This window comes from Haliotis asinina, chromosome 15, assembly GCF_037392515.1.
Source record: "Haliotis asinina isolate JCU_RB_2024 chromosome 15, JCU_Hal_asi_v2, whole genome shotgun sequence".
NCBI classification, from domain to species: domain Eukaryota; kingdom Metazoa; phylum Mollusca; class Gastropoda; order Lepetellida; family Haliotidae; genus Haliotis; species Haliotis asinina.
In genome coordinates this window covers 2,299,623-2,327,012 of record NC_090294.1, presented here as the reverse complement: position 1 = coordinate 2,327,012, position 27,390 = coordinate 2,299,623, and the positions used below count along the sequence as shown (strand labels likewise).

The 27,390-nt window shown below is 40.6% G+C and overlaps 2 protein-coding genes across 3 annotated transcripts in view; one reads left to right on the top strand and one right to left on the bottom strand.

Annotated features, from left to right (window-relative positions):
* The window catches only part of LOC137265997 (QRFP-like peptide receptor), a 36,528-nt gene extending 19,951 nt beyond the window's left edge, over positions 1-16,577 (top strand). Inside the window, exons 2-3 of the mRNA XM_067801494.1 lie at positions 11,617-12,346; positions 15,148-16,577. Of these exons, the coding sequence (XP_067657595.1) occupies positions 11,956-12,346; positions 15,148-15,935 (1,179 nt within the window). The 5' untranslated portion in view covers positions 11,617-11,955 and the 3' untranslated portion in view covers positions 15,936-16,577. The remainder of the gene's footprint in view (positions 1-11,616; positions 12,347-15,147) is intronic.
* Positions 16,578-21,054: 4,477 nt separating this feature from the next.
* Positions 21,055-27,390, bottom strand: part of LOC137265957 (tRNA (34-2'-O)-methyltransferase regulator WDR6-like) — a 34,305-nt gene continuing 27,969 nt past the window's right edge. The window contains exons 21-25 of one of the 2 annotated variants that reach the window (XM_067801443.1): positions 26,853-27,358; positions 26,095-26,238; positions 25,013-25,110; positions 22,000-22,061; positions 21,055-21,185 (exon numbers count right to left, since the gene is read on the bottom strand). In XM_067801443.1, the coding sequence (XP_067657544.1) occupies positions 21,104-21,185; positions 22,000-22,061; positions 25,013-25,110; positions 26,095-26,238; positions 26,853-27,358 (892 nt within the window). In that variant the 3' untranslated portion in view covers positions 21,055-21,103. Of the gene's footprint in view, positions 21,186-21,999; positions 22,062-24,997; positions 25,111-26,094; positions 26,239-26,852; positions 27,359-27,390 lie in introns of both variants that reach the window. The other variant, XM_067801442.1, reaches the window with a different exon arrangement.

Here is a 27,390-nt window from a genome sequence, read left to right as displayed (position 1 = left end):
CCTTGTGAAAACCTAATCCAATCCTGTCTTCGAACGCCAGTAACTAGCAGATACCTGGAAATTAACCGGAAGTCATATGCACTGGTCACAGCTTGAGCCTAATTACACCTGTAACGTACACCAATCAAGCGTCCATTGTTTGTGGTCTAGGCAAACAGGTAGTTTGGTTTTGACGTCATTAACCTTGTTACCGAAGTATACATGTTTCACAATGTAATAGAATGTAGCATTTTACCATCAATCACACTGACAGCGCATTCTCCATTAGATATCGTCATTCTAGATTACCTTGTTTAATGGGCGATCTATTTTCAGGATTGTTAGCTAGGAGCGGCATGAAGTCTAACTAGCAGCATAGTTATATATTATGTTATTGAAGAAAGCAGGCAATGTCACATAAGATTTATGATATCAAATTTTAATCAGATGAATAGTTTAACTGTGCAATTCCGACAATTTCATAAGATGTCGAACGCCAGGTGACCTTATGTTTTGTTACACACTTAGCCCAAGCTCACGTCGTTTACTATGTGAAAAGTCAAATTCATCAGCATAGCGTCAACCTGATTCTACGAAACATGCTCCTATTTTAATCAAACTTACAAAATCGACTTGGTGCGTTGCTACCCGATTCTTAATGTCGAGCAGAACCTATTTCATAGTTTCAGGTGCGCGCCACTGTCCCGGATACCCAAGACTTGTCCGAAGGGTAAGAGGTGTGGACTACGTAGGTATGCTAAGGAGGATATGTTCTCCTGCTGGAGTCACCCCCTACCAACACTAGTGTACGTGCTCTGGTGTTGTCATCCTGAAACAATGTCTATGTCTGCGTAAACGGCATGTCCCAGGATGTTGTCATGGTAGTACTGCTCAGTGCCACGCCTATACAGAAAGCTCAAAAGTGTTCTGACAGTCGCAGTGATAGCACTCCGCACCATTACTGATCCACCCCTGAAACGATCATTCTAACGTCAACGACATGAAAACGCCGCATGATGTTGCTCCTTACATGGACGTCCAATATAGACCTTGATTCTCCCGAAACAAAACATTTGCCCAACGGCGATACAGTACTGCCGCTCTTGCCACTGAACAGGTCTTGCACTCTTGTCAATCACGTCAAGCCGTGGGATAGTAAATAACAACCTGAGGTAGCTCATCTATCCTAATGTTGAACCTCACGCTTCAGATGTTGTCAACTATCTCATGACACACACCTACAGTAAAGGCTATATGACGTGTAGTGATACATTACTGTCATTTCATAATCATATCGTGTATTCTGTCAATATTTTCCAAGTGGTAACAGTTGAAGGTCTGCCTGACCTCGTATTCTCTTTTCTGGTTGTCCCCTTTGATCTCGACCTCCTGATAGTGACAAAGGAAGGCGCATCAATCCCCGAAATACGTGGAGGTACAGCATGAGACAGCATGCTTGCCATTGTGTCCATTTGCATTAACGACATAATAACATTACATCCATAACTGCCCCATCAAGGCGCACTTGCTCAAAAAGATCTTAGCGCTACGGAAGCCTGTGTTAAAGTGTGTGAATTTAGATCGTCGTAGCGTTAAGAGGTCAATGACTATATATTTCATATATATATATACAGACATAAGTGAGCTTAATATATGCAAACTGTTCAGCGTGCTTTGTAATCCTTTATGGTAAGGCTCACACCAGTTCGTGTATACAAATTCTCAGTTTATGTTATCGTAACGGCACTCGTTTACATTTATTATGAGAGATTTGTTATTTAGATAATTGTTATAGCATACACATGAAAGGATATCCTGAAGTTGATTTCTGTCATTAATTTCTCTGCAGCGTATATTCCCCAGTGTTGGTTTGCATCATTAAGAAAGGTCACACCGTTGTGATCAAATAAGAATTTAATTTTCTCGCAGCACAAAGTCCACTTTGAAAGCAGAGCTCTTGTTCTACTGATCCCCGGGGACCAATTGATGGAAATGAATACCACCAGATTTATCACCTGGCCGAATAAATACACACCTTAATGAAAATTGTACTTTTTTTTAACGAAATGCATAAACATACATTTAGGAGGTTAGCTAAGCTTGGACGACAATTTCAAATGAGGCAGTCATATGTTTGTGATGTATAAGGACTATCGATGAAATATGATGATATAGTGACAGTGTGTTCAACTTGCTCATTCACCTGCATATTGGCCATAGATACTCACTGAGACGACTGGATAAAGACCCGCGGCAGACTGTTGTGTCCCTGGGACCGGAATCAAATCAATTAAGCCTCCATTTTTGAAGAATATGCGTTCATTCTTGTACAATATTGGTTCTGTCTTTCTCATGATGACCCCGGGTAATGGGACACATGACCCTCGGGCTCAGCGCTCAGTGGTACGTCGTCACTTTAACTCTGGACGGCACCGTCGTGATATGTCCACACAATTAACCGTCAACCCACCGCTCAGTGGTACGTCGTCACTTTAACTCTGGACGGCACCGTCGTGATATGTCCACACAATTAACCGTCAACCCACAACTGAGAGTCTGGGTTTGCGTAAATATTATTGCAGCTACTATAAATATCCCGATTTGTTCATATTTATCTGCAAACCTGGTTCAGCTTAATTGAAGTTGTTGTCTTGGTGCCTACTTGGTAGAATTATTTTACTGAATGTCATTAAAGTATATAAAGCGCAAAGACTCTAACTAATAACTCATTTCAATATATAAAACAAAACAAACTTTCAAATCTATGGCCGTCCTTGGTCACATATACCTGGGTAAAACTGTGGTCACTTTATGAGCAATAATTCATAATTTCTAGTAACAATATTGATACATACAGACTAGATGCATGTGTGGAATATACTGAAAAGTGAAAAGTGAGTAATATTTCAATGTTGAAATTACCTGCCGGGTACCTTTTCAACGCAGGTATGTTTTCAGTCTTACACCGGCCCAACACAGCCCCCGTACAGTAGATTTTTACAAGGCTGCGAAGAACAACTAGCTACTCTTTGAAAAGTAACTCATTTCATAGCGCTGTAATTAACTTCAGGGAATATCATACGTCCTTACTGTCCATGTAATTCACTGTGGTACATTAAGGACCTATCAGGATACACGTGTGTCTGAACGTCTCTTGTTCATTCTGGTTATATAGTCTCACTGTATGTCGTGTTATGTGCATCATAGCTGGCTGGTTCCTAAACACTCGGGGTTGTGTGTCATTCCATCGTTTTCCACTGTGGTAGTCTGGATTGTTAGAAGCATCTTGTGTCCTAAAGAAATGAGAGAACAGAGGGCGGTAACCTGAACATTGGCATGAGATGTATTTGTCCTCACTTCATCTTTCACACGCAGTCCATCACAATTGTGTTGCACTGTGATGTGTCGAACTGCCTATCTGGTCATCTAGTCATCATTTTTCAGTTACATGTATACCGAACATTGCAGAACTCATAGTACCCTCCTTTGTACTTTAAGTGTGGACAGAACAGCATTCGACTGCCCCGTAGCACATCCGTGTAGAACGTTCAAAGACCTTTCACCATTCTATGATTGTTTACGTCATACTATTGATGTAAACCTTCTTTAATGAAGGTACACAACGTTTTGTATATTAACTCATTTTTGTGTTTTTCTATCGAGAAGGGTTTGCAAGGAAATTATGCTCTTTCAACCATGGCTCGAAGGAAAATCTTCATTCGTTTCCTGTAATCAGTTTCGTTTGAAGTTTTGTGCCATGCGTTATAGGCATTTCAATAAAATGTCTCGGTCTGCTTTCAAGAACAAAATAACAGATCTCTCACTGCTATGCAAGACAAGGTAGATTTACATCAGTAAAATCACTGCGTCTCTCTCATCGTGAAATAACTATGCTGCTTGAGGGTGTACGAACAAGTACAATGTCACTGAGGTCAGACTGACCTTTGTGTAATTATTGGTGTGTTTATCTGTAGATAAAAGCGCCAGAGTGAACTAGCACGTTTCCATGTATTTCTTCTTCAGATCATTAACATCCGATGTTGATATCGAAAGTTGTTGTTGTCTTAAGACCCTATATATTGAACATGACTGGAAGGAGAAGCACATTTATAATTGAAAATTAAAACACAAAACGCCGAACATCTTGCTCCGAGGGCCAAAGTCTCAAAATGCTGAGATAAACAAAGTGGAAGTCTCCGAAATCTGCATTCCTAAACACTTTCAAGATTTATCAATGCATTAAAGTTTAATAAACTGACTTCAAAATATTTTTGCATTTGTTTAGGTATCAATGTTTGGGATTGTTGAATCTTTCATGAAATAGAATTCGCGTTTATCGAACGTTTAAGAAAGCAGAGTGTCTGTGGCACTACTCATTTCCAGAAACTGAATGTATTCCTGGTGTGTCAGTGCGGACGTTATTGTCCCATCTGCCTCATGCTTGTTGATTAGATTATCCTCCCAATTCCTGGCCAGTCGTTATTGTTTCCCTGAAACGAAGGACGCATTTCTGCTGTAAGGTTTATTTCAACACTGTTTCCCAATCCAATTTGAGCCAAGTCATATCCTGGGCAATTTCCATCGTTTATGGTGGTTGCACACTAACAAATGCCGAGTCTGATAGGGCACAGTGAATGAAAACACTGAACCACAGTTAGTGCTCCACCCTACCCCCTCCAGTCTAAATCTGCTCTCATCCACCACCTTTAAACGTATTATACAGGACCGCAGCACGGAGTACATGTGCTCGCACTTCCGGTCAATGGTCAATCCCAGACATTTCTTGCAGAAATTAATGAATGGCATTGGAATGAGGGCTACTGACATTTGTATTCCGTGATTCCAGTGTTGTTCACAGAAAGGTACTGATGGGTCGATGATGAATTCTGTATACCATTGTGGCCCTGTGATGGACTGTCGCTTTACATCTGGATTTATTGGTCGAGAGACCGGGAACCACTGCGCGTTAGAGACGGTAATGTTTACTTTGATGGATTCATTCAATGCGCACAATGACACCTATATTGCCTGAATCTGGCCCGGGTTTTAGCTTTGTAAATAGTATTATCAGTGAATTCAGAAAACGAAAGTGGTACAATGTACCCTTGTGTCGTAGAATAAACATGAAACGGGAGCATTGTCTTGATAAATATACTGTACTTCAACTTAATGTATAATGGTCTATTACTATCATTATTAAAAACGTGTGATTGTAAAGAAACAGTAGTTCTTGACATCTGAATGCGCCCAGTACTTAATGACAGCGGCTCGGTAGGTGCTGCTCTGTTTGCTCTAACTAGCCATGGTGAAGACACGTACTATGGCTATCAATGTGTCATCGGTACTCAATGATACAAAGTCGCCCAAACTGCTGAGATTTGTTTGGTGAAACTGACTTGCCCTTTATCAGGCTATGTCAACATGAAACCGCATTTGTACTGGCACTGCGGTAGTGACGTCTAAATATCACTGGCACTTGGTTCTAACAACTCAGGCTGCAAGAAGATTCTGGGACATATTTCTCAGTCATTGTCGAAAGGTCGTGTTGAGAGTGCGCGTGTGTTGGTGTTGGTGTTGGTGTTGGTGTTGGTGTTGGTGTTGGTGTTGGTGATGGTGATGGCGATGGTGTGTGTGCGAGTGTGCGTGTGTGTGTTGGTGTGTGTTGGTGTGTGTTGGTGTGTGTGTGTGCGTGTGTGTGCGCGCGCGTGTTGGTGTGTGCGTGTGCGTGTGCATGCGTATGTGTGCGTGCGTATGTGACCGTGTGACGTTTTCATTGCATGTTGCTGATCAGGCACAAAAGACTCAAAGCAGATCCGACCGACTACTTTCAGGTTACATAACCATGTCCGGTTATGTATAACAATAATTTGTGATTTTCTCGTTGTTTTTCCTCCAACTACACACTTCTCACGTATCGGTTCTCCTCCGTCACGAGTCGTCCGACAATACGAATGGAATCCAGATAAATGAGTTTTAAGAGTCATAATGACTTGCGCAAAACCTGCAATGACCCTAAACATTGAAGCATCGCTCTTTTTATGTATGACACCCACCACAGTCATATGCCAGGACGGAGGTGCCATTGGATAGCCTGCATTAATGATAGGCGAATCAAGAAATACACTTGAACATTAACTAAAATACAAAATAAAAACTAAAAAATAACATTTGTTATCAATATGTTTCTAACATCAAAGCATACGCCGCAACAACAAAACCCAAAGGCCCAAAATGTATGTCACCCATATTAAATACGTCAACATCGAATAACTATACCATTAACATATACTCATGCCAATAATACTTATCATCCCCTTCAGGTATATTAACAGAACTGGGGTGACAACCTTTATTGGCATGAGTATAGATAGGGGGTATCCCTACAGCATATCCCTACAGCATATCCCTACAGCATATCCCTACAGCCACTGCCAATGCACATGAAAAAAAAGTTATGTCCATGCAGATGAAACATGTCCAAAAGGTACAGAATAAATTGTCACATTTTCCCTTAATTTGTCTTCATCATCTGTTTCCTCTTGACTTCACCATTTGCATTTTAATCAATGTTGTAAATCAAACATCCACTAATCTTTCGTAATGGTGCATTTCAGGTTGGTTGCACTTCCAGTCACTGCCAGACATTCAGTGGTGTATACTTTGCCTCACAAATCGTTATCCACATTCACAAGTACATATTCGTCGTACTTTTCCGACCCCCCCCCCCCCCCCCCCCCCCGACTCCGGAGCGTGGAATAGACCTGAAACGAATCAAAAGTCTGATGAGGATGCCGATGCCAATATCAGTTATCAGTATATCTTTATTACCTATGAGTCGATGAGTCCCGAGAGTCCACGAATCTATATTATTTAGTAATCGCTTTACATGCTGTTAATTTCGTGCAAAGATGTCATGATTCGCAGTAGCTGATTTGTATCCATTGTCAGATTCACGTCACATCTGGGTGATGAGTCATGAACTCTGTCCACTTGAGTTCACATTTCTTCAAAATGAATTAGATATCTCTTAAATTCCTTCAGACCAGCAAATATCAATTTGTTACTTCGGCACCAGGAGGAAGGCCTGATATTGGTTAGGCCTGTCGGTTGTGTTTTCTCTCCATGGGTGTTAAGACATTATTACCAATAGTACATCATATCATGTCAGTATTTCCGTAGTTTATATAACAGCCTGGTGGTAGCAGACCATCATGCTTGGTGCATTCTTATCAAACGTATTTGAAGTAGTTCATCCGGTTTAACCTGATTCATGCGTAGGGTTACAAGTGGTGAACCTTCTGTGTACATACGTTGGTGTCTGTGTACATACATAGATGTCATAAATCACAATATTCAACTTTCTGTGTCTCCCAGATCGGAGAACAAACGAGTCTTTGTTGTCCGTCATGTCGGGACCAAACGATGTGGTCGTAGAAAATTTTTATTCTGGAACAGCCTACCCACTGAAATTAGACTCTGTAAAGACTATTCTTCCTTTGGCTCTTATCTCAAGACCTACTTCGACAAATGATTCCTACCACTATACTGTTTTCTTTCTTGTGTGCGACTTGAGCATGCTTTGTTATTATTATACGTTGATCATAATATTCAACCTTCTGTGAACATACGGCGATATCGTAAATCACAATATTCGACCTTCTGTGTACATACTTCGATGTCGTAAATCACATTATTACTCGCCCGTTGAAGATACTGCAGTGTAATATTTTCACTTCAGTATTACACTAGTGTAATACCGCTTGACGTATGACGTCAAAATGGTTCAAAGTTGTGACGTCACAATGCTAATGTTGATGTCGCGATTTTACTAGACCTTGCTTGACTTGAAAGCTGAGTGTCCTCACACTATAGGCAATTTCGCCGCAGTTTCTGTCAATTTATGTTGGCGAGTAATAAACAGAATACTAAAACTCGCTTCCGTGAAATACCATTTTCATTAAACTCGTTAAAGATTTAGTATTAAACTCGCTTTCGCTCGTTTGATACCAATTCATTAACTCGTTTAATAAAAATGGTATTACACGGAAGGTCGTTTAGTATCCTCTATATATTCAACCTTCTGTGTACATACTTCGATGTCGTAAATCACAATATTCAACCTTCTGTGTACATACTTCGATGTCGTAAATCACAATATTCAACCTTCTGTGTACATAATTCGATGTCGTAAATCACAATATTCAACCTTCTGTGTACATACTTCGATGTCGTAAATCACAATATTCAACCTTCTGTGTACATACGTCGATGTCGTAAATCACAATTGTGAGTCTTGTACGTACATGCGTCCACAGCGCCAAAAACAACGGCAGTTTTATGTGTACATATGTGAACGTCGCAAACGTTCTGCGGACATACGTCGACGTGGTATGTGACAACGGTGAACATTCTCAGCATATGCGTCTTCGACTTATGTCACATGACAAGGATTAATGTTTAATAATCTAACACAGTATTTTACTAATGTGTCCATACTAGTGATGACAGTTTGTGAAATGTACATGTAAATTACACCACGGCAGCTATTCATAACCACACTTGTAAGAGCATTAGGTGCACATTGTCATACACATGTCCTTTTTCTATAATTCATGACGCCAAAATATATTTTGTCGAAATGTTACCAACTAGAGGTAAACACGAGACGGCTGTGTGTGTGTGTGTGTGTGTGTGTGTGTGTGTGTGTGTGTTAGACCCAGTGACATTAGAGTGGAATTTTCATAGCACAGTTTCATAAATCACGCGACCCTCAGCGCGTCCTCTGTGTGAAGATGACCCCGACACAGTGACGACCCCGAGACTACTACGACCCACACATCGACAACCCAGACACGCGTGGGTCTCAGGATAGTCCTTAAGGACAAAAGATGAATGTGAAGGTTTGACCTCTGACCTATGTTACATGCATATGTAATTCGAGTGACTACATTTGATCGGTGACGCTGTCAGGGAACTGAAAACAAATCAACATTTCTTCTGAGACAAACTGTCTGACAGATGAGGTTGGGTGGTGTAAATATGACGTTTTATATTGTAGCGATCACGATTTTCTGTTGTAGTGGGGATTGAATTTTAAAATGATATCGCTAAGATGACAGATGAAGGGAGTATTAAAGAATTGTTTATTGGGGGACCAATGAATGGTGTCAGTGGATGTGACCGTGAAAGGTGAGCCAATGGTTGCTTCTGTATATAAGAAGCGTCTCTTACTTTCGTGATGTGATTGCGCACAAAAACTAATCCAAAGGGAGATCGGTTACCTGACTTGAAAACTAACAAACACGGCTTACATAATGGTGTACAAAATACTTTGAAGGATCAGTTTCAATGCGTGTTCTTGAAAGTCAAGCGTTCGCTCGTCACACTGAAGACCCACATTCGATTCCCAACATGGACACAATGTGTGAAACCCATTTCTGATGTTCTGGTGATACTGCTGGAATATTGCTAAAGCAGTATGAAACCATACTTCCATACACTGAATGTTACGTAATCTCCAAGCCATGGGGGGAAATAAGGAGAGGCAATCTTGTGCAAACAGGATGGCCCTTAAAACAGAACATTCAAACGCAAAACTTCGTGTGTTGGTCTACATATTCTATTACAAGTTATGTTTGTTTTCTATGTTTACACGTATTTGTAACATTCGCAACTTGTTAAATGGCCATATGGGCCTCTGGCGGCTCAGAAAAATAAATCTCAGACCATAAAACTGGGTCATTTGCTGATAATTAAAACAGTTTAGGATTATTTATCGAGATCAAAACGTCCTTTGGGGGCGAGCAGACCATGGTGTCACCAGCCCGATCGATGCCACTTGCCTAAAGTCATATGAAGTATGCCAGCTTGTGGCTGTGCAAGAGTCTGTGATGCGCTATGCCGTCCTGGTCGTATTGCTTGTGTTGATCGTACTGGCAGTGGGGCTGTCTTTTGAATCTTCCAACCACTCGACACCACGAGATATTCCAACCACTCTCCAGTACGAGATAACGACCCTCGAGTCCATCGTTTAAGCGAAAGCACACAATTAGTGCACGCATGTGTTTGTTGGTATGACATGTTCCCATATTAGAAGCAGTAACCGGACGTAATAGCCTGGGCTGCGTGATGACAAGTTCGGAACATCATTCTCCTTGTCAGGCGGTTCTGTGTAACGTTGAACTAATAACTCTGTTTGATGATGATATGATCACAACGAAACTGGAGAATGTGCTAGTGGGACGATTGCACATAAGAGTAGATGTTGATGATGAATAGATTGGTATTTACGCCACGCTTACACCGCTCCCAGCAACAAATACGTGGGGGGACATCCGAAGTGGGCTTCACACATCGAACTGGCCTTTTAATGCCAATTTAGCCACAAGGCTGTGTACAGCCCAGATAATGATGATGGATACCCTGCAAAGACATTTCTGTTACTGTGTAGGTGAAAGTGTTCTTATGTCGCTGATAATAATTTAAAGTTTTAAACACTTACATAGTTAGATTTTGAAGGTGTAATGAAGCATTAAAATGGGGTTGTGAGCAATCCGTTTTGGCTTGAGGTATATTGTATTAACTCAGTAACTCAATTAATTACAAAATATTATTTCTAATTCTCCAGTGACAAATTGTGATTGACGTTTGTGTTTGTGAAAGATGGTGGTGTTTACAGAGCCGAAACTGGTTGGGTTACTGTTACTTTCGTCAAGACATTCGGCGACGTTCAGCGAGGTTCAGTGATGTTTAGCAAGGTTTAACAATGTTAAGAGATGTTTAACAAGGTTTAGCGAGGATTATCTGGGTTACGTGACGTTCAGAGGGGTTCAGTGAAGTTTGGAGAAGTGCACTGAGGTTAAGTCAGTTCTTACATACTGGCATAAATGAATGGACGTGTTCAAGCCTAACTTACGTTTCAGTTCCGATTAAGGTTATGAAATGTAAGTATTTTTCTGACACTATGAATGTTTATCTATATATAGCGTCAGGCACGCTGGCCTCACACAGTATATGCCAGTTAGATTCAATATAAAGACATTTCAGCGAATCACTTACATCTCAGTTTGTGGACGTACTGGCAGCAAAATACAGATGAGCTTCGCTCACGATCGCTCACTATTGCACATATATTCAGCGGGTGAGTCTGACGGTATCTCGAGTACCCTTATCAGCACAGTGTAAATGGAACAGCGTCTTCATGTAGAGGGTAGAGCACATGCTAATGAAAGGAAAAATTACCAAGGGAATTTCTGCACGTTTCATTCGCAGCACAGAGACTACAGGTCATGTAAAAGTACATTTTCCGTTCAGTACCGTCCTCAAGTCAGAGTGTTTATGAGTCTTTGCACGTACAACAGCTTTGATAACAATACAAAAATTTATCTTTTTTTCAAATATGCCATTGACAGTTGTATTACAAGAACATTTCGCGATAAATTGATTTCAAAATATCAACTCCGGTTTGGGTTGACTTTAATGCAGACAAAACGTTTGTTGAAAATATGTTCCACCTATCTTAATCAATGTAGGAAAATCCGGTTTAGCGCTATTAAAGGTTGTATTAGGTTGTAAGTCATAAAAATAACAAGACATGACGCGCATCTCACAGCAGTAATGATTGTCTCTTCTTTCCAGATTGATAGGAGTCGGGGTCCATTACAGGAATCGAGAGATACACTTCAATATTGGAAGTGACTACGGGCGTATCGTGTGAAATACCATCTCCAGATACAAACAAATCAACAGGAGACAGTTTTGTAGTTTTCTGACATCAGTAAATTATTGTCCGTAGGCGTTTTGGTCTGACGTTTGTTGGAGTGTTTGTGTTGTGTAAAGAGATCATTTCGTGTGGAGGTTGAGCTACCACAGGGACTTAAAATGAGCGGATCTCCTACTGAAGAGAATCACCAGGCTGCTTTACCAACGCAAGCCTAGCATGTGCGTCGCTGAAGAGGCAGTTTGTTCACCATCCCGATGAACGCTACAACGGATCTCGAGACGCTGGGAGTCATGGCGAAAAGTCAACTTCCGTTTGGATTTAGTGAATGGAAGAGGGGAGATAACTGTTGTGATTATTCAAGCACAAACCTGACAAAAAACTCCTCGAGGAGCCGTGACGAGTTGGAACTACCCCCATATGTCTACGTCTACGTCACTACAATAAACGTAATCATCTTTGTAGTAGGAATTCTGGGAAATGTGATGGTGATTCAGGTCGTTGCCCGGATGAAGGCCATGCGCACGCAGATGAACTTCTTTCTAATGAGTCTCAGTGTGGCAGACCTGTTGGTACTTGTGATATGCCAACCGTCTGCTTTATTGGAGTTCTATGGCAAAGACCGATGGCTCATTGGGGAGGCAATGTGTAAGTATATATGTATATATAATTCTTAGTCTTGTTTCTTTGAACTCTGGGCTGTCCAATCCACAGGCGCCCGACGATGATATATAAAAGTGTGAAAAAAATACATACGTAGAATATTAAAAAAATATCTTATGAGTATATACATATGTCATTTTTATAAATAGTAACATAGTAAAAGTTCTTATATATAGATAAATAGAGAGTGAGAGACAGAGACAGAACCTTACCTAAGTGTCTCCTGATATCAGTTATATCAACCCGAGTTGATAAAGTTACAAATATCCTAGGGTTGTCGAGGATATGTTCATCTTTATCAACGCGTGTTCATATAACTGATATCAGTAGACACAAGGATGAGATTCTACTTATCATCCAAAATCATTCTTCATTAGCATTAGACTTGCAGTGCAGCAATGTCATAGCATTGTGACGTCATCAAGTTGATGACGTCATAGGATTGTCAGGGCATTGTACAAAATCTACTATCACGATGCTATGACACAAGCGATATCTCCAGTGGGACACAGTTTTGGATGAGAAATAGAGAATCTCAACCAAGTGTCTACTGATATCAAATATATCAACACCAGCAGGCCGGGGATATTCGTTACTTTATCAACGAGTGTTGATATAATTGATATCAGTAGACACGTGGGTGAGATTATATTTTTCTATTTATCATCCAAAATCGTTCTTCATGTACATCTCTGAACACAGTACTTATACACATATCAGAGTAGGGCGCCTATGGTACAATCCACCTTGGAACACACAATGACTGAGTGACTGAATTAGTGTGTCATTTTAAGTGTGTGAGTAGCGTTAGCAATATTCCAGACATGTAATGGCAGAAGTAGCCGACATAAACTATTGTGCCAGTGTGAGCATCACGTACTGTATCCATGTAGGGTATCGAACCCATGCCTGGCTGTGTGACGAGCGAACGCTTTAACCACTAGCCTACGCAACCAGTCCTAATGGATTTGACGTCGCTTTGAATTCTTATCGTTTTACGTTTTTATCACGCTCTGTCAGTGCTGTAAGCGAGGGGAGGCCTAAGTTTTGAATATCGAAGACGTTTGCCATTTGCTGACATCGAGGATCGTATTATCGGTGTATCTTCCTTTCAAAACTCACGGCAAATGCAAAGCAACTTCGCACAGCCAATTTATATGTTTAACTGAGCCACGTCGTCCAATTCAGTCACTAGTTTTAAAATCCAATTTAAAGTTTAAAGCTGTTATCTCGACGCTCTGGTTTTTACTGGATAATTATTTATTTCCTGGTTAATGTTTGTCCACAACTTTCGACTAAATTGTATTACGACTTCTCTTTTTATCAAACCGAAAAGCCCAAGAGCAAACAAAATTTATTGACGTATCTCAGAAGCCAAATAAAGTGCCTGTCAGTAACAGCTGCATGCCTCCATGTCTTGAAGAAGGCAGTTGATCTCAGATTCCAGGTACCAGTAGAGCTAGTCGATACTTGTAACAATAGTGGTCATGAATTTTCAATTCTGTCTTGCCGCCAGACTGGATAGACATGACTTAAAATATTTATTGACAGAATTTTCGGATCTATGAGGGCAGTGCGGTTGCCCAGTGGTTAGAGCCACGCTGAAGACCCAGGTACGATTTGCAATGCATATTTCCCACATGAAGTCCATTTCTGGTGTTCCCCGTGGTGATATGGCTGGGATATTGCTAAATGTGGCGTAAAACTAAACTCACTAAATCTCCTCTATGTATATGTGGCGTTTACATGTCCTTTCATTAAGTGGTAATTAGTCTACAAATGTCGTTTACCTGATGGTAAATGCAGGTCATGTATAGGGAGATATTACTATATACTGCTCAATTGTTTATAGGGATTCTGAGAATGATATAATTATTATGTACACAGACACGTATAAAGGGGATACCGAAGTTTTATCAAAGCATTTAAAACTCATGGGACAGGTTTATTTCTGTTGGTTGTCAAGATAGTGTGTGAGTTAGTTGGATTTGAATATTATTTCAGTTGTATCAAGGTATGTAAGCGGTCTGTCGTGGCTGAAAAGCCCATTACGAGGCAGCTAGACTGTCGGCGTTTTTGTTCAATCAGCGGCAAGGTGCAAACACTGAAACACCAACTCCGCACTGGCTCGACCCTACCGATGAACCGTGTCATCTGTGAGATGGCTGGTAACGGACCATAGACGTATTTTCTTAAAACTAACGATGACTTTGACCTTTAATCGATGCCATTAGAAGTACAGTGGACTTGCTAAACTCATAACTGACCATCCAATTACGTTCCCCGCCATAACTGGGACGGCGTCCAAGTCTCCACGTGTTAGTGCTAATGTCAAATTTTGGCAGCTGTCTCGTTTTATTAGAGTAACGAGACGATACCAGATTAGGGTTTCGCTGAGGTCACTTGGGCAGTGACATCTAATTGGAGGAGAGGTGCCCATCTTAAAACCCGAATAGGTTCAATGGACATCTCATAGCATTGATGACACCTAGACGTTAGAGTGATTTCAGTGTGTGTGCATCCGGTATAACGATTGTGTACTAGTACCACCGGCTAATGTCAAACGTTTTAGAGACGCTCCCTGTGAACGATAACCAAAAAGAATTATTTTAATTTGCAAAACATGTGAGTTCAGTGGCTTTAGTTCAGTGCATTAGTTCCAACGAGCTTCAGTCAGTAAGAAGACATTAAAAAACATTAGTCTAAACCATTATGGTGCCATAATCGTCATATTGGAGAAAGAAACTACAAACAATCCTCCATGCTAAAACACCTCTACGTTTCAGGCCGCCTGGTCCCATTCCTGGAGAACGCCTCACTCCATTCGTCTGTTCTCACCTTACTGACAATCGGCTTTGAGCGATACTACACCATCTGCCACCCTTTGAAGGACCAGAACACGTGCCTTCTGACCAGTACTGGCGTCTTCGTCACCTGCATCTGGGTGCTCGCCTACATCCTAGCTCTACCATTCGTCTTTCTCACAGTTCTGGAGGACGCCAAGTTCCAAGACGGTTCCCATGTGAAAGTATGTCGGACTAAAATGTCCGACACCCTGCCCAGGCTTTATATCGTGTTTATATTCTGTATATTCTTCATCATGCCAATGTGTATGTTAACATATATGTATGCTTCTATCATTCAAAAGATGTTCACTCTTAATTCAGAAACATCACCAAGAGATTACGCTCATACCAGGACCATCAAATCCCGGAAGCAGGTTGTGCGCATGATGGTTGCCATAGTGATCCTCTTCTTTGTGTCACTTCTTCCGGTTCGAATATTCGGACTTTGGATCGTGTTTACGCCCCCGGAAAGTGTCGAGGAACTGGGACTTGAGTTTTACCAGAACATGCTTTCAACAACAACAATCCTCGGTTACATCAACAGTGCAGGAAACCCAATCATATATGGACTTGTGTCCTCAAAGTTCAGGAATGCATTTAAACATTCGGTGATAAAATGCTTACCTCACGGTGACGGACGAAGCTCGTACACCCCAAGAAGCACCCCACGCCAAGCAGCTGACCAAGCCGTCCCTATGTGTCCTGTGGAAAACGGTTGTAAGGCATGATACCTCTGACCACATTCTTGACCCTGACCTACAGCGGCCAAGAACTATTGTGGAAACTTTGTGTTGTGTTCCTGATGTGACAAGCAAAGCAATGTGATTGGAATGTGTTTTAGGGCGGACAGAGGATCTCTGACAGTGTTCAGTTTGGTATCTATCTTTATAATGACATTTGTCATCAGCTGAAACTTCCCGAGAGGAGCAAATATGTCATACACCGAGTAATGTTAACAGCATTTAAGATGCGCTTAGCTTGAATACACAATGCCATTTACAATGTAGTCAGATGTAACGAATGCTACGTTTGGGATTACGCTTTCGCACGAAGTACAGATTTTCTTGCTTTTGTTCGATTGAGTCGCGGTTCGAAAATGATTATTGGAGCTTGGGTTCGAATCCCGGAAGGAAAAGTGTAATTCCAAATGTAATATGTGTTGCACTTAGCTTGCCTTTATTATTGGTATTTTAAACGCACAACGTGCAGCTTTAATCAAATGTGATGATTGTTATGTTACTGCAGTCCTATAAGATATTGTGTTGGTATTGATATTATGATGATATAACCATAGTAACAATGGCTCAATAGAGAAACTGGATACAAGTGACCTTCCTGAGACTTATCAGTCTGAATAAAGTTTATTTTATGGATTGCGCGTAGAATGTCCTTTATAGGGCACTTATCTAGCAGCTGGTTTGCTCCAGAAGGCGATACAACATGAGAACGTCGTCATAACTAAAAAAGAACTACTTCCTTGAGGCAAGTAGGATTCGAGATTTCAAGACAGTTGAGTATCCAATGAAGGGGCGTATCTCTCGAATACATGCTCACTGAGAATGTACTTCTCTTATTCAAAATGGTTTGTATCCTGCAGCCTTCTGACAAATACAAAATTGAATCGACCAGACAAATTTTTCTGGAACTGGAAAGCAGAATGATGAGTCAAGAATGAGACAAGAATAGTTCGCTCTTACTGTCACACAACAAACACACAAACTTTATTTCGGAGCCGTACATCATATTTGTAAGTATGTTCTTTCTTCACATATGTGAGGGGACATAGGTCGTTTCAAGTGTTGCTGCTTTCAATGGCTGTGCTTCGTTGCTATCAACGCACACTTCAAAATGGCAACCAGTAATTACATGATAACCCTATTTATACGGGTGAGTGTGCAAACTGCAGCTTTAAATAGCATCAGATTGTTGTGAGAGGAAAGGCCAAATGGAAGCAGGTCGTAGAACTCTTGGGAAAACGCACGACATATATTGATATGGGACTGAATACAAGGGACCGCTATTAGGGGAGCGACGGGATCTGACTTATTATCTTCTTACCGAGACACGAAACATATACTAAGTAATGTCGAAATATGCAAAATCATGACGGATTTCTTATCTCAGTAAAGTAGTTTCCTATATAGCTGCCCATGACGAGGCATCTGGAGACAGACACGGGGTGATGCGATCGGGATATCTGGAATACTATCATCATGTTTACACGTATCTGTGCAGCGCTGTCTTCTGAGGTCATACATCACCTCCCTTGATTCTTTCAGCTTCCTTTGAATCAACCACATCGACCAGGTGCTAAATGAATCTCATCACCTGGCAGCTGATGTCTCCAGTATCTATATAGGATTTGCTCAGATATCGATTCCAGCCGGAAAAATAAGTCAATAAACTCACATTGGCCTGATGACTAATTTCCTTCAAATAAATTCTTGTCCTTATTATCCCAAGCGCCACCACGTACGATCTATCTTGTTTGTATTGACGTTTCATCTTAAGGCTAACTGTTGACAGTGATCCATATTAGAGGGAAATCGATCAGTAATTGTCAGTTTACGTGACCTTTGCCACCTTGTGAGCAACGGTTCTGCATCTTCAACGACGGCATGTGCTGCTATTCCTCACTGTACTGTGTATACTCTATGATTTCTTTTAAATAAGAGACAATATTGACTAATATCGGACTGTTGTATTCCAGCTATCAACCGCGAGTTTAAACCAGGCGGAGAAGTGGACGATGACGTGGGCAAATTGTTTTAAGGAAGACGCGACATCATGAAGGCCACACATCACTCCCGTCTTATCAGGTGTATTAAAGTGTCTGATTACCAGAATCAAGACATTGCTTGAGGCACTAGGGGCAATTAGTAACCCGGTAAATGGATTAGTGTACACTTGACTTTATTCTCAGTTTCCTGATCTGTCTTTAAGGTGCTAGACTATCACCACTTTACGAGTGCCGTTAACTGCATGTTCACGAGAGCCATATTTCCACCAAAGACCTTCCAGTGGAGAAGAGACTATGTGTAACTGAGCGCGACAGGGTCGAAACATCGAAACTATCAAACTGCTTAATATGTTCCTCCATCTGCCGGTCTGCAAACCTTTAATAACGTCAATATTAACCCTAGGAGGAAGCGGAGATGATTAATCACGGGTTCCGTGTTTGATTCCACACCGAAATATTGCTGTACTAGTACAAGAAGCGGGTGTTAGGATGATATAACAAGCTGCATCACAAATCATTGTATGCAACACGGGAATTTGGCTTACAGCAACGAAGGGTTTTTAAACGTCATAGTAGCGATCTTACGAGTCTCCAGATCGAGAGGCTATGCGGTTTTGTGTTTCAATTTATTTCAACTTGCTATAGGCTTGGCACACTGAATTTGAACGTCATCCCCAAACATCCAGTCAGTCAGCTGTAATCCTCATCTCGATGTGGCATGGGTCGCTGCTCACACTATCAATCACTGGTTTCCTTGCTTTACCGATGGAGTGAGCAGTTGATTAGGATTAAAACAGCATTTTGGTGATATCATGTCACGTCAGCAGCCATAGAAAATAAGCCCTGTTAGAAGACGGCTAATGCCTACCCACTAACACATAGACGGTGAGGATAGGTCATTCGTTGATTCCGCATGCTCATTCATTGTAGGACACCTGGATCACAGTGTATATTATCCTTTATAAACTACCAATTCATTGTTGGGTCAATGGTCCTGCCCACATTTTGCGACGAGTTTGTGCAAACATGTTACACAAATCCCAATTTCATTCTTGGCACAGCATCAAAGGCACAATATCGCTCACAGACGTAGTAGGATCGTGTCCAGTGATACAAATCAAACACAGAGCACGGCGAAGGGACATGACTTTGTAATAAGCATGGCATCAACTTCGGCCACAGTGGCGCGTTAATAGCGAGGAAGACGTATACAGGAAAACGGCTGGAGGGTATTATACAATCACAGTGTCTTTATTGTCAATCCTGCCATTAAGCATTTGTTTCATTTTGTTAACCTAAGCAATGGCCAGGTTTGTTATGGGAACACTGGCGGCATCCGTTGAAGTATCACCATCAGAAACATCAGTCTGGGACCCGATCCACAAACTATTAGTTGCGTGAAGTTTGTGTATTTGTTGTTTAGCACCACTCAGCAGTATTTCAGCTGTATGTCTGGACCAGACAATCATCAATCTCCACAGATGAGACACGCTGACATGTGTCAAAAACGGTAGCAAACCTAGGCCCTTGTTCTCGCAGCCCTCTGAACTCAGAACTTCGATCGTAGCCACTGTGTCAAGAATGGGCTTAAGAGGTTCGTGGGGCTACGAACGTTTCGAGAATAGCTAGCCTGACCACTTGATCCGGTTTTTCGCCCCTCATGACAAGTATGAGATGTTGAAGCCCGAATCTTCACTGACACGTATCCCAATGAGGTCGTAATTATACAGTTTATCATAACTAAGCTTAAGAATATCGTAGCGCTACGGGCGGTTTGTGGATGGGGCACTGATTAGCCAAAGACAATCGAGTCTTTGCAGAGACTGAAATTCTGAAACTTATTCCAGCATTCAGGATCAAGTCAGAAACTAGACTGCAAACTGGCAATACGATAGCTGGACATGATTAAAATCGGCTTCGTGGAGTCAGTACCACGACCTGGGCACTAAGTCGCAGTAGGGACAGGGTCAAGAGCTTGGACTACACCTGGGAGCCATCAGTCTCAAACTGGAGGCTCTAGGTGGAACCATGTCGCCGTACATCAACTAGGGTGAGCATAATCGATAATGTAGAACGTCCATTTTGGTAATTTAGGCGCGACCTCTTCATTGGTATGGACAGCATCGTAATTATCATTAGCACGAACGTCAGACAAACAGCGGCATCAGTAACGGACGTACACGGCACAAATACGTGAACACTAGTCTTCAGCACCGCTGATGGTCAAAAAGTTGAGTACCGTGCCACTATCATATATACAATATTAATGACAGGAAAGGAATCCCGTTTTACACGCACGCACACACGCACGCAAATACACATACACTTCATCTACTCCATTCCATGTAAATGACAGAATTGGAGAGTCATTAGTATTCTGTTTCAGTGGAGACTGCACATGTTTTGTGGGTTATTGATAACCTCGCCCACTTGCCTAGAAAACTCGCACACACCTGGTACAATGGACAAATCACGGACCTTCCAAATGACAAATGTATTTTTAGCAAAAATTCAACTGTTATAGTGATATTGTGTGTCTTCCCGATACATATTGAAACAAACGGCATGTCGAGGAGATATACACGCGGCTATTCACTACATGCCCTAACACGTGATGTAGATACGCCTGGGAAAGTGAACTTTCAGTCTCCCTATAAACCGGTAGCATGGCACAGAGCCCTATCGCGAAAATCGTACATATGTTACGTGCGCTTCGTTGAGTCCAAAAATATACTCGTTCTCTTGATCATATGTCATCTCATAGTTTTGGCGGAGAATAAAAAAAATTACGTCATAAACGTACCAGTTATCTATATTTTCAGAAAAGAACATTTTGTCGTGGTCTTTGATCTTGTTCTTTGTGCAATAGTCCAGTGAGAGAATCCAATAAGTGCACTGCATCAGGTTCATGTCAGCTTCAGAAACATTTCTTTGAGTTGTGTCCCTTGGCTGATAGGATCCGCTGGTAAGTGTTCGAATCCTAAAAGTGTCCTTAAGTATCAATATTCTATAACCTGTACTCATATGCAAATGCTGATGTAATACAATGAAAGAACAAAGAGACTAACAAACTTAGGTGAACGAACAACATGAAACAGACTCACACACTCAGGTGATTTGTTTATTCTTTCTCTGATAAATATTACAATGTTTTTCTCATTTTTTCCTTTCCATTTTTCCTGTGTCTATATGCAAAACATTGAGTCCCTCACCACAAAGAAACATGTACACCATAGACCTGAAAGTAAATGTAAACAAAGAATTATGAAATAATAAAAGAAGCATATAGACATTATTGCCCTAACACTCAGTGAAAGAATGTTGCCACATATGACAGTGAGTTAGTGAGTAATATGAGTTTGATTACTACAGTTTGGGGCAGACAAACCAGTCAGTCAAATGATCTTCGGCACCATTAACTTGTACTGAACACCATTAACACAACTGTGTTGCTTCTTCAGACAGCAGGGAATTCTCAAGACACCTCACAGAAGCAATGTCTTATTAAGATCTGTTTTAAGCAGATTGTCAGTCTTCCCCCTGGTCCCAAGTCAAAAGAACTGTTATTTGTCAGGAAATACAAATAGGTACTCTTCATATAGAACATACAGGGTGTTATCAATTACCAATAACAGCTCCTGTGTCCAAAGAGTGAGTGAGTTTAGTTTATGCAGCACTCGGCAATATTCCAGCTATATGGCAGGGGTCTGTAAATAATCGAGTCTGGACCAGACAATCCAGTGGTCAACAGCATGAGCATTGATCTGCGCAATTTGGAACCAATGACATGTGTCAACCAAGTCAGCAAGCCTGACCACCCAATCCCATTAGTCGCCTCTTACAACAAGCATAGTCACCTTTCTTGTGTTGCTGAAGGCCTATTCTACCCTGGACCATCACGGGTTACCTGTGTCCAATGATTATACAGAGTGTACTGAGTTATGTCCCATTGGTTATGGTGGTAATGGAATGATTCAGAATGTGTTCTAGATGGTCTACAGCAGTACATTAGACTACCTGGAGATAATGTAAATTGACACGAGTACTCTTACCCTTCCTGCCACACATCCATGTTTGAAATGTCAGAGAAGTGTACATACTGACAGGCAACCATCTGTTGGGTAGAAATAGTCATTGTGTTCATATTATATAGTCTGGTTCATAATTATTGAGAATTTTTCTTCTTACTTTGAGCTATCCTAACACCTCAACTGATTCACTGATACTTAAAACTAAGTAATGGTATAAGGGAGGTAACTCATCTTGGCCTACTGAGTATAGTACAATTAGAGTTACCTCCCCTGAATTTGTAGCAGACGTCATTTTCCTCAGCACTGTCAACAATGTCTGCTGAAGATAAAAGAAGGTTGATTTTTGAGTTGTGTAATCAAGGAATTGATGATGTAAATACATTGGCAGAGAGAACAGGAACTCCTCTTTCTACTGTGTATAGGATTAGGAAGAATTTTAAAGAGGGAAAGGATTTTGGGCACCAGAAAGGAGCAGGGAGACCCAGAAAATTGGACTTCTCAGATCGCGTCCGGCTGGGAATTTTAGTGTCTAAAAAGCAAAGGGCAAGCATCTCCAACATCAGGTATGAAATGATAGAAAGGGGATCAACAGTTGTATCAAAATCTACAGTTAGAAGAAATTTGATTGATCTTGGATGGGAGAAAAAGACTGGAATTCCTTCTCCTCTCATGAAACAAGAACATAAAGACAGGCGTGTTGAGTGGTGTTTGGCACATGAAAACTTTGACTGGGAAAATGTGATTTTTACTGATGAAAGCTCAATATGGGTATATCCCAATAATGTGAAAATATGGACAAAGTCTGCGTCAGCACCGTTGTATCGACGACCTAAATACAGCCCAAAGTTTCATGTATGGGGAGGGATATCCTTATTAGGAATGACCCCACTGTGTGTGTTTGAGGGAAAGCTGACACGTCAACGCTACACTAACATATTAAATAATTTTCTCCTTCCAAGTGCACATGTGTTTTATGGAAATGACAGGATTTTGCAGCAAGATAATGATCCTAAACACACCGCAAAACATGCCAAGCAGTGGTTTCAGGAGAAAAATGTGACTGCATTACCATTTCCTGCATATAGTCCTGACTTAAATCCCATTGAGAACATTTGGGGGATGATGAAGGAATGTGTGAATCAAAAGGGGTTGACAAAAATTGAAGACATGAAGAGAGAAGTGGTCCGATACTGGGACAGCATAACTCACGAGACACTAACCTCTCTGATAGGAAGTATGCCTACCCGTCTTAGACTGTGCCGTGAAGCTCAAGGAGACTTGATAAAATATTAAATTGTTACCTACACAACATGAAAAGGTCAGTTCACTTTCACAATACATTCAATTTTATCTGATTTGTTCTCGTTTAATAATATGAAATGCTTTAGCTATTCTCAATAATTTTGAACCATACTGTAATTATGTATGGTGCCATCTAGAACACAACACAGAAACTCATCAATCCAGGCTATGTTTCTGTGCCTGTATCTTTCTACATCTGGCTTATAGGTCACATGCAATGTAAAACACAACTTTACCAAAACAAATAATAAAAGATGCCAATTCAAACTATTAAGTTGAAAAAAAATGCAACAAAAAAAGCATGCGAAATCGGAATTCAAACAATTCAGTAATTCTCCCCCAGTGCTGGGGGAAATGGTGGTTTCATCAGCTATGCTGTGCTGCACTCATAACGCACGCACTGTGAATATGTTCGCAGAGTATGAAGTCGTGAGCAGTGGTCTAATCTTGGTTGTTTACACTAACAAGTAAATAAACCTACAACTTCAATCATTGACCATGTGCAACTTGAAATTAACACGTATTGCTCATATAAGCCATAAACAAAGAGCCAGGTAAGTGTATTGGCAAATGAACCAGTGGCCAATACAAAGGCTTTGTTATACTTGAGTGCACACCCACCAGCTCTGACTGGATTCGGTATCGCAGCTGCTTCGTTTTGAGGAAGGTAAACACAAGTACAAAATATTGCACTTTTAATTTGTGATTATATGCATATAATTTTGTTTATTTGTTATTTCAGAATTACATTTCATATATCAAGAATAAGTGATAACTGTGTTTTACTTATGTTTGATCTCTTGGTTGCATGTGGCCTTTAACATGAGAAGAGCGTACAATTCAGCTGCAACAACTACAGCATGTCGAAATTCAAAAATACTTTCTGCATTGAAAAAGTTCTTTAAATAAACCCTCCCTGACTGTACTTTGTACATACAGTGAAGCCTCATTAGTCTGGACGCTGATAATCCGAGATGTCTCGTCTCCCGGACGATTTTAGCTAGTTACCAATTAATGCCTATATAATTTGCCTCGGTAATCCGGAAATTCAGTTTCCGGAATAGCTGTAACCAATCAGTAAAACAAACAGTAAATTGCTTCATTGTCCGGACACTGTAAATCATGTTCGCGAACCGTAACAGCGCCTCCCTTGCCTCCCGGGCAATGTTTACGTAACTGCCCTCAGTCATTGGGAACAATAAACATTGAGTTGACATGATGAACTCTTGTTAACTTTTGAGAAATGTCAATTAAAGCATGTTGTTTCAATTAGACAATAAAAGTTCCCGACTGAAGATGCTGTACATTCACATTTTGTGTTTAATTCAGAGTCGAGTCTTTTTTGTAATGGTAAAGGGAAGAAACTCTTGCTGAGACGTGGGTTTTGATTCAGTATTCCGGATGATTCGCATTCCGGACGAATTTGCTGAAAAACACAACCGTCCGGATTAACGAGGCTTCACTGTAATTTGTTTCAGAAACTGTTTTGAGGAAAATGATTCCTTCATTGTCCAGCTGTTGTTTTGTATTCCATAAATATCAGTGCTGCACTGTTTGTGCTCACGTAACATGGCCACAATGTCCCAAGTCATTATAGTCACTGGCGATGAGTTTTAATTTGGGTTGTTTTCTGTACTTGAACTATAACAGATTGTTCGAATGTTTGCTGAGCATCCTGCCAGATTCAGATAATACATTGTGAAGAGAGGATGCTGACCTTCGTAAGACCTACCTTGAAGTGAAGGAAATTAGTATCAGAGAGCTCCCACACACACACCCTCTGATCAATGGATGCACTGACAACATGGCGGTTAGAGAGAATCCACACCCCTGTAATTATATATTACATATCACATTACATGACAAACATAACATAATGCTGTAAAGAGTCACGTCAGTCAGCTTTAAGCAAAACCTGGAAATATTCCAGCAATATAATTATGACATGTAAATAAACAAGCCTAAAGCACACACACAGGCTGACAGCATGATTTACAATCTACATGGTCTGTGTAAGAAACACCACCACGTACCAGGCCACCAATGTTCTGTCCTATACACCTTTAAACAAATGTAATGCCATTAAAAGAAGTTGTAACCCACACACATCAATAATCAGTGTTCACGTTAACGCAGAAACCAGCGTTTTTCACACAAGAAACATGCAAACAATATTTTATGTGGATGTTTTGGACACATTGTTCCCGATCTACTTAATTTTGTGAAAGTACCTTAAAACAGCAAAAAACAAGCAAATTTAGAAATGATTTAGGATCGAAATGAAATTTCATGCACAAAAGTTTTGGACAACATATTTATCATTTTATTTCTGCACGCACTCATACAAAACCTACCGCAAACAATGATAATTTCAACCATAATTTAAAATAGCTGCCCAGTCTAGATGACACAGACAAAGAAGACTCTGGTCATTCTTAATTTTGATTTTAAGAAGATGATTTAATAACTATTTCTTTTATTTTCGCAAAATATTTTCCTATTAGACATCATGTATTTGTCAAGGAACAGGAAGAATGCAATTCTACAGGTGCATGGAGTCTGTTCCGGAGAGATCACAGTCTAGTGACTATGTATGACATCATACCAATGAGGGAGCACATGAAAGTACAAGTGTTCCTTTATTCATTTCCAGAATTTTACGCATAGTGCAATCATACCTTGTGAAGAAACCTGGAAAAGAAAAAAAGTACACTTGTACTTTCATGTGTTCCCTTATTCATTTCCATGAGTATATATAGAATGTGTATAAATGTTCAAGCAAACATTCCAGTTTGCCATATTAGGTAAATATACCTGTGATCTGTGCTGCATGGGCGTGGACATTCTTCCAACACTTCTCCATGCATACAGCCATCCCATCTCCTGCAGCAGTGACGTGAATGGAAGTGACCGTCAGACAGTTGTCATCACCACCACTTGCTATCAGGTATCTATCATCTGTTGACATGGAAACAGAAGATAAGACTTGGAACATTTATAAATTAATCAAGCATGGTATGAACATTAATTTTTTAAAATATCTGAATGATGTCCAGGACAGGTTTTCTTGTCACATATATATAAAACTAAATAATTTTAACAGAGTCTCTCAATTTGCATTAGGACTGATGAATATAATAACTTGACAATCACACCTGTTTCATGGTTGAATATATATAGATCATTGCATATGGTATATATTAAGTATCAGTAGTGTTGAGTGCTTGCCATGGTGATGATACTAATTTGCCATTACTCTCATTTATAGGAAGTTGGAGTAAATAAGCTTGTCAAGAATGAATATACAATGTCACTTAGAAAGTGGTCAATGTAATAAACAATATTCAGGATTACACTTTCACAGCAAAATATAGATTCTGGCAGTTTTGGGGGTAACTCCCATTTGGGATTCGAATCCACAGTTTCAGAGTGACAGATCAACTGCACACAAAGTAAGTAATCTGACCTACTCAAATAATGTGACTTCAACAAAAATCGCACTGTTGTCCGACTTCCATTTTTGTGGAAGCCTCCATGCCTAATGGGTTAGTTTGCCAGCCTTGTTATCCTACCTCCATGACAGAAGACATGCACAGAATTGACCCCTGACTGATGGCACTTTACTGCAGCAGCAGGTTCCATTGAGAGCTGAAAGGATTCTTCTAAAGTCCTCAGACAATGCCGACTGGTGTACACTCGTCGTGACTCGGCAACAGACCTTGTGTTGAGATCTTCAGCTGAGTTGAGCAAGGATGTTTTTCTTTCAGAATCATGTGATTCAGTTAATGACTCATACTCTAAGTGTCCTTCCTTTCTTTCATGATCTATTTCTTGCTTCGATATATGTGTGTCGTGTGAAAGTTTGTCACTTGAGGAACTGGTTTCTGCGTATGTTTGACATATATGGCTGATGTCCCAAAATGCAATCTCTCCCCCAGTTGCAGCTGACAGCAATATGACCCTTGACCTTGGATGTGATTGGTGGATGATGTGACTGACCTTTAACACACAGTTGTCATGGAAACTTGACTGCTGTAGGAGTGTCAATGATTTATGTTTCTCATCGAAACCAAACAACCTGAAACAGAATGATTGTTGACATATTCAAGA